Genomic DNA, 8,257 nt, shown 5'->3' with positions numbered 1-8,257 from the left:
TACTGCACTTGAACCCCCCATTACAACACTTGAACCTCATTACTACATTTGAATGCGATTACTACGCTGGTAACCCTGTTACTGTCCCTGAAATCCACCAGCAGCTGGATTTACCACATTGTGGATGAACGCGAAAACTATCCACTGCATCATGTCTGTCAGAAATAGCTGAATGTGCTTTGCCTACATTGATTTATTGTGAAGTTTGATGACCCGAGCCAAGGGAACCTCACCAAGGGAACGGACTTACGACAATGTAAATATTTTCTGGGCACAATGCAGCTGAGGGTGTGGCAAGGCAGGTGTCACAGGACAATGAATGTTGCCATAAGTGGCTCGGTCGTGGCACTGAAAGGGTGAGTTTTTTATTTGCTTCCTCCCTCAGTCTTTATAAACTCGCTCAACCTTGAAAGATTATCAGAAGCAACTGAAGATTTCAGCTACTCAAGTTGGATATTTCCCACTTGGTCGATAGACGTATTTCTGTTCTTTCCCCCTCCGATTGTATCTAAATCTCAGCGGGTAAAGACAAAAAATGAAGTATCTCCTGCTTCTAGGATCTGCTCTCGTTCTCTGCATCTCTCTGGGTAAGAAAACCAAACTATTTCACAATACTTGTCTGGCTGACCATTATGTGTTTTTTTACTTTTTGACTTCCAGTAGTATTAAGGACTTTGCTTAAAATAAAATTCCAAACTAATGGACAGGTAAAACAAAGTAATTTAAGAGGCTAATGGAATGTTGGCCTTTATCTCAACAGGGCGGGAATACAAAGGACTGGAAGTTATGCTCCAGTTGTATGGAGCACTGGTTAGATCCCATCTGGAGCACTGTGTTCAGTTCTGGGCATCGCACCTCAGGAAAGACATATTGGCCTTGGAGGGGGTGCAATGCAGATTCACCAGAATGATACTGGGGTTATAAGGGTGCAATTAATGAGCACAGGTTGCATAGAACAGGCTTGTATATACCCTTGAGTATAGAAGATTAAGAGGCGAGCTATTGAGGTGTTAAAAATGAGTTGATAGGGCAGATGAAGAGAAACTATTTTCTCTCACAGGGTAGTGGAGAACAAGGGGACATAACCTTAAGATTAGAGCTAGGCAGTTCAGGGGTGATGTCGGGAGGCACGTCTTCACACAAAGGGTATTGGAAATTTGGAACTCACTCCCCCCAATAAAGCTGTTGAGGCTGGGAGTCAAACACAAAATTCAAAACAGAGATTGATAGATTTTTGCTGAGGAAGGGTTATGGAACCAAGGTGGGGAGATGGAGTTAAGGTAAAGATCAGCCATGATCTAACAGGCTTGAGGGGCTGCATGTCCTACTGTTCCTATGTTGCAAAGCACCCAAGTTTCAATCCCCTGATTCCTGCCTGTGTCCAGTGGAGTTTGTATTGCCAGACCCATCAAGCCATATCTTGTGGAGCCTATTAGCGATGAAGTGAACAATTTTAACCTAACCCGCCTGTTTGGAAACTGACGGGGTCGGACGCGGTGCTGGTTTTACGCCCCGCCCGATTTTTGCTCATGATTGAAGTTGACGGAGGGTGATATCGGGCGGGGGTGTCAAACTGGTATTCCACCCGATCCCGTGGGATTCCTGCCCCGAGAGTTAGGTTAAAATCACTGATTGAGAAATCGTAAAACAATCCATTTATATTTGGTTCCATATGGTACAGTTCCGCAGTTAAAAACTTAGAATCAGAAAGCTGAAAAGCAGCTGCACTGAGGTTAGCTTCAGGCTGCTTACATTTAGATCTCTGCTTTATCACACTCCAAACTGGAGACTCAGTTTTCTTTCGCTTTACTAAACATAATCACACTTTCTGGGAACGTTCGGGGCATTGCATGAGACATCAGGATGGAGGTAAATATTTAGCAGCCCGGGGACACCGTGATAGAGAGACAAGTTAATACCGTGCTTTAATGGATTCCGACTGGTGCATAACCGGTGATGTAAAGGGATCAGTGCAGCTGGAACCAGTATTAGTTGGGTATAAGTTGGGTGAAATCAGAGGGAGGAAGTTGGGCTGAGTTTTGCGTAGCTTTGACTATGTTAATTCACCTAACCCCGAATAAAGCTCAAGAGTTCCTCCAGAGCTTTGGGCCCAGGCAGCTGAAGGCACGGCTGCCGATGGTGGAGCAATTAAAATCAGGGGACGCGCAAGAGGGAGGGTCGTGGGGCTGGAGGAGGGTTACAGAGACAGGGAGGTGGGGAGGGGAGGCGAGGCCATGGAGGGATTTGAAAACAAGAATTTTAAAATTGTTTTTCTTAAACACCTCCATCAGATCACTTCTCAAATGCCCTCTTTACCCAGGTTGGAAAAGCCGACGCATTTCCTTATTGCAGCTGAAACAAGATATCAGCCTAGTTGTTCTCTGCACTGGCTCCAATGTTTGAAACATCACTCTTGTGACTCAGCGACCGAGAACTAGATGCAGTCTTCAAGGTGTGGTCAACTGTGCAATTAGATCGCAGCTCCCTCTGACTTGTGCTGCACTGTTTTGACTGTAGTTCAACATTTTTGGGGGGGAGGGGCTTTTATTTTTGTGATTGATGCTGTGGAGCATTGTTTCTTTTCAAGGTCACTAGCCATTTCTCGCTCAGCCTTATCTCCCATGTTCTCAATGTACAGGTGACTGCTTACAGTGCTACAGTTGTTTGATATCAAAAGACCGATGCATTACAAACGCCGTCAACTGTACTGGAGTTAACGAAACGTGTTTCTACAGAGTTGGGACAGCTGGTAAGAATCATCTTACATAGTTAGGTAGAGTCACATCAGGCTGGATTTTATCAATGGAGGCGTGTAGGAGGCGGGACTACAACTTATGGGGTTGTAGTCCCGCCTCCATCGAGTTGCGGCCAACCCACGTGATTTTGACTTGATTGACCTTGTTGAGTCCACCCAGTGGGCTCAGCAGGCCAATTAAGGGCCACCCAGCAACAGGTGATGTCACAGATTGACATTTCACCTGTCAAGAGCTTTTGCTGATCAATCTGTACTCTCAGTTAATTCCTTCCTCTCAGGATGATTTAGAGATCTCTCCAGAACAGAAAGCTGAATGCTGCAACTTTTGACAGCTCGCGGCCATTCTGCTTTCTGTGCCGGTGAGATGAGGGACTCCCGAGACCTGAAGGAAGGAAGGCTGTAAAGGTAATGAAAGGTTTGTAGAACTTCTTTAAACACTTTACACAGACCAAACACACTTACCTCTGCACTCATGCACCCATCACTCACCTGAACACCGGACATCTCGAACCCTCCAAGACCTTCAGCCCTAACTTGGCGTGGTTTGGAGCCGTTAGGAAGCCCACACTTCAGGGACAAAAATAGGGATTAGGCTAAAAGCTGCCTGTTAACAGGTAGTTAATTGGCACTAATCCCCTTCCGGCCTCGGGGAGGCGGCTCCCAGCACAGGTCGGGTACCTGCCTCCTGTGAAACTGGCATGCAGGCGGGTTGGGGGCTGGATGGGTTTCTGCCCCCCGAGTTTGCAATTTTAACCCCTCACACGCCTCCAATCCCGCCTCAATGGCCCGATGAAATTCGAATCCATCGAGTCTACCGCACAGAAACAGGCCATATGGACAACTGATCCGTGCCGGTGTTTATGTTTCACACGAGCCTCCTCCCACCCTTCTTCATCTCATATCAGCATAACCTTCTACTCCTTTCTCCCTTGTGCATTTATCCAGCTTCCCCTTAAATGCATCTGTGCTATTCGCCTCAACCACTCCCTGTGGCAGCGAGTTCCACATTCTCACCACTTTCTGGGTAAAGATGTTTCTCCTGAATTCCCCATTGGATTTATTGTGACTATCGTATATTTATTCCCCCTAGTTTTGGTCTCGCCCACAGGTGAAAATGTTTTCGCTACGTTTACTCTATTGAACCCTTTCATAATCTTAAAGACCTCTCTCACGTCATCCCCTCAGCCTTCTTTCTTATAGAGTAAAGAGCCCCAGCCTCTTCAGCTTTTCCTGATGAGTATATCCTCTCAGTTCTGGTATCGGCCTTGTGAATCTCTCTTGCACCTTCTGTGGTGCCTCGATATGCTCCTGAGAAGCATTGCAGGTCTGGTTTCAATGGACGGCAGGGGAATGAAGTGGAGCAAGTGGAGCATATGTCAGTGGGACAACTACCTTAATTGTTTCACAGGCTGAAAGTAATTGGCAAAAGAACTAGAGGAAAATTATTTTAACGTAAAATGTTATTGTGATCTGGAATGCGCTGCCTGAAAGGGCGGTGGAAGGAGATCAATAATAACTTTCAAAAGGGAATTGGATAAATACTTGAAAAGGGAAAAAATTGCAGGGCTATGGGGAAAGAGCAGGGGGAATGGGACTAATTTGATAGCTCTTTCAAAGAGCCGACATTTACACAATGGGCCGAATGGCCTCCTTCTGTGCTGTGAGATTCTATGATCCCGATATTAATGGGGAGGTGGGGAGGGAGCAGTGGGGTGTGGGGTGGGGTGCCAGGGGACAGTTTTGTGGTCAGGAAACCTGGAAGAATGGGGTTCCCTCAGGGCCTGCCGAATTTAATGGCAGAACCTGATTAGCATTTTTGGAAGCCATGTCCCCGCCGCAGTCAACCAGATTGAGAGGCTGGCTGGTTGTTGGGTGGTTAGGCCATCGGCACCTGGCCACAGCCGAGGAGCGGACAGGACGGAGGGAGAAATCTGGGGTCAGGGAGGGCCATCAATTAAGGTGGGAAGGGACGGAGAGAACGGGGGTCCATCAATGATGGGGGGGGAGAGATCGGAGGTTCGGGGGACATCGATGGGGGGGCCAGAGGGATTGGGGTGTCGTGGGGGACATGAAGTGGGAGGGGGGGCGGGCGAGAGTTTGGGGCGGAGGGGAGAAGATCATGGGAGGAGGGGGAGAATATTGCTGAGGGCTGGAGAGATCATTGGTGGATGGGGAGAAGGTAGCGGTGTGCGGAGAGATCGTGGGTGGATGGGGAGAAGGTAGCGGGGGGGCGGAGAGATCGTGGGTGGATGGGGAGAAGGTACCAGGGGGCGGAGAGATCATGGGCGGAAAGATCGTGGGTGGATGGGGAAAAGGTAGCGGGGAGGGGGGCGGAGAGATCGTGGGCGGATGTGGAGAAGGTAGCGGGGGGGCGGAAAGATCGTGGGTGGAGAAATCGTGGGTGGATGGGGAGAAGGTACCGGGGGGCGGAGAGATCATGGGCGGAAAGATCGTGGACGGATGGGGAGAAGGTAGCAGGGGGGCGGAGAGATCGTAGGCGGAGAAATCATGGGTGGATGGGGAGAAGGTACCGGGGGTGGAAAGATCGTGGGCGGAGAGGTCGTGGGTGGAGAGATCGTGGACGGATGGGGGGAAGGATGCGGTGGGGCGGAGAGATCGTGGGTGGAGAGATAGTGGACAGATGGGGAGAAGGTACCGGGGCGGAGAGATCGTGGGCGGATGAGGAGAAGGTAGCGGGGAGGCGGATAGATCGTGGGCGGAGAGATTGTGGGCGGATGGGTAGAAGGATGCGGGGGGCGGAGAGATCGTGGGCAGATGGGGAGAAGGTAGCAGGGAGGCGGATTGATCGTGGGCTGATGGGGAGAATGATGTGGTGGGGTGGAGAAATCGTGGGTGGAGTGATCGTGGACGGAGAGATCGTGGGTGGATGTGGAGAAGTTAGCGGGCCATGGAAGACATCGGGAGGGCATTGGAGCGCGGATGGGGTTCCGATTGCCGGGGAGTTTAACAGGTTAGCTTGGGGAGGTGGGGGTGGGTGGAGGATAATTGTTGCTCCTCCTGGCCCACAGGCAATTTTGGAAAAGCACTTTCCTCTTTCATGCAGGAGTCCTCACCTCCCTTTTACTGCCAGGTTCCCCGAGTCCCAGGAAACCCGGCTGGCTAGCGTTAAAGCTGGGACAGAGAAAGCAATCTGAGGCACACAGCCTCATTAAAATATTTAAATGAGCCACCCGCAAGGTGGAAAATTTGGAACCAGCAAGAAAGCATTTATCCTGTGGTGGGATCGTGGACAAGATATGAAGCCAGTAATTATTTAACCATGTTTGCTTTCTATTTTTACAGCTGTCGTTTCAGTTTACACTGCAGGATGCACCAATCCTAGTGTGTGTAACCAGAATATTGAGCAATCTTTTCTGGGGCGTAATGTGTCTCTCAAAACTACTTGCTGTAAAGTCGACCTCTGTAACGGAAGCGGCCATGTTAAATCATCTCTTCTGCTGGGTTTTGCGTTGGTCTCACTCTGGTTCGCACAATTCCTCTAAATCATTTTGCAGCGTTTTATCGCACATTAATGCACTGTGTAATTGTCTGGGGTGTACATGTGTGGGAATAATGAGTCTTTCTATAATTAGAGCTACATGATGATTTCCCAGCGATGGGCTGCTTAATCCAATGCGAATTAAAAATAAATAAAATCTTTTTAATGAAGAAATCAGCTGCTCTGTGGTCCAGGCCAGGAATGAACTCCTCTCTGTTAGTGGAATAGTTCTACAGAGTCCAGGCAATATATTGTACAGCATCACCAATACAACTGCTGCAATCGTTCCTTCTTTCAATCTGATTGTTTTCTGTTTGATATTAATTAAGCGCGTTTCGGAGATGATCATTTTCCAACTTTAATGCATGCTACTGTAATTGTACATTTAAAAAACATTTTTGAGCAGGGTAAAATACAGCTGGGAGTGATTAGAGGGCAGATGTTACAGCGGGTGGGCACTTAAGGCAGCCGCATTATTCCCCTGTCTGCCATCTTGGAGGCGTTAACGGAGGGAGAAATCGGTCTTCGGCAGTTGCGCGAAATGAGCTCACGGTGAATGGGCCGCCAGGTTTGTCCTCCCGGTAACTTCAATGGAAAGCGGGCTGTAAAAGGAGCGCCCATTCGCGCTTTGGGCACAGGGCAATTTCACCCCCAGTGCATTAACTGCTTAAATAAAGAGATTAACACACGCATTAAAATAGCAGGATGAGCAATATATATAACAACAACAGCTTGCATTTATATAGCGCCTTTAACGTAGTAAAGCATCTCAGGGCACTTCACAGCCTCGTTCTAGAAACACGTTGACTCCCCAACACCTGGCCCTGGCAGCAGTAATTTCCGGGGTAGTTCCTCTTGCTGGTAGAGGCTACGGAAAACAGAACAATAAAAACACAAAACGCTGGAAATACTCAGCAGGTCAGGCAGCATCTGTGGAGAGAGAGACAGGGTTAACCTTTCAGGTCGGTGACCTTTCGTCAAAACGGGAAGAAGTTAAGAGATTTAACAGATTCTAAGTAAAGAGGCAGGGAGAAAGCGGGGAAAGGGAGGAAAGAACAAAAGGGGAGGTCTGTGTTAGGCTGGAGGGCAGGAGAGATTAAATGTCAGAGGGGCTGATGGTGCGAGGCAAAAGGAGGGTGGTAAGGGGACAACTATATAAACAAGAGATGGGCCCAGAGGAGCTGTAAATGGCAACAGCAGAACCATTACCAGCAGCTGCTGTCCACGAACATGGGAGCGGGGGTCATGATCTGAAATTGTTGAACTCGATGCTGAGTCCAGAAGGCTGTAAAGTGCCTCATCGAAAGACGAGGTGCTGTTCCCCGAGCTTGCGTTGAGCTTCACTGGCACAGTGCAGGAGGCCAAGGACAGAGAGGTCAGGGTGGGAGTAGGACGGAAAATTAAAGAAATGCCCAACTTGTTTCGATCTTGTAATGAGAACATTAATGCAGGTAAAGCTTTGTATCTATGTGACTTCAATTGTTTTAATGAGCCTTGTTCTGCCGTCCTGTGCCGATTGGAGCCGGTGGCATTATTCTGCTAACCTGTTGCGGTGTTCTAATAAATTACTGATGTGGTGGGAAAAACATTGTGTTTCTTTCTTGGTTCTGATGCAGCCCCTTTGCTCTAGACACTCACCTCATTTTTTAACACCTTTTGTGATTCCGTTTCTGTCAGGTTATCAACAGTGCCGGTGTTTTTTGCAGTACCACTACAGGCTGTATTGTAGCTATGTTCCCACCCATCCCCCGCCCACCCCCCACCACCCCAACATAGGGATTGACCCATCAAGATGTGTAAGGTTCATTTAATTATTATTGTTGCTTTAAGACTTCCGGCATTATTACAGGCTATAATGGCTACCTGATCATTTACATCACTCGCTTAAATGCATAACCAGAGAATTCAGGTTAAAGCCAGTGATACAGTGAATGCGGATAGAAAAACATACACACACGCGCACATTATTTGGCGGTGACTGCACGTGGAGGGAGAGTTTAATC

The 8,257-nt window shown here is 48.3% G+C and overlaps 1 protein-coding gene across 1 annotated transcript; it reads left to right on the top strand.

The window, feature by feature from the left end:
- Window positions 1–372: 372 nt before the first annotated feature.
- LOC147096024 (CD59 glycoprotein-like) lies at window positions 373–7,835 on the top strand. Its single transcript, XM_085975000.1, has 3 exons — window positions 373–587; window positions 2,639–2,749; window positions 6,059–7,835. Exons 1-3 carry the CDS (start codon window positions 536–538, stop codon window positions 6,256–6,258), a joined length of 363 nt encoding a protein of 120 aa, XP_085831126.1. The 5' UTR covers window positions 373–535; the 3' UTR covers window positions 6,259–7,835.
- Window positions 7,836–8,257: the final 422 nt, after the last annotated feature.

This window comes from Somniosus microcephalus, unplaced genomic scaffold (genome assembly GCF_052327205.1).
Source record: "Somniosus microcephalus isolate GS21.2 unplaced genomic scaffold, FLI_Smic_1.0 unresolved_chr1, whole genome shotgun sequence".
Taxonomy (NCBI): Eukaryota; Metazoa; Chordata; class Chondrichthyes; order Squaliformes; family Somniosidae; genus Somniosus; species Somniosus microcephalus.
The sequence above is the reverse complement of the archived record's forward strand: the minus strand, read 5'-3'. Positions and strand labels throughout refer to the sequence as shown.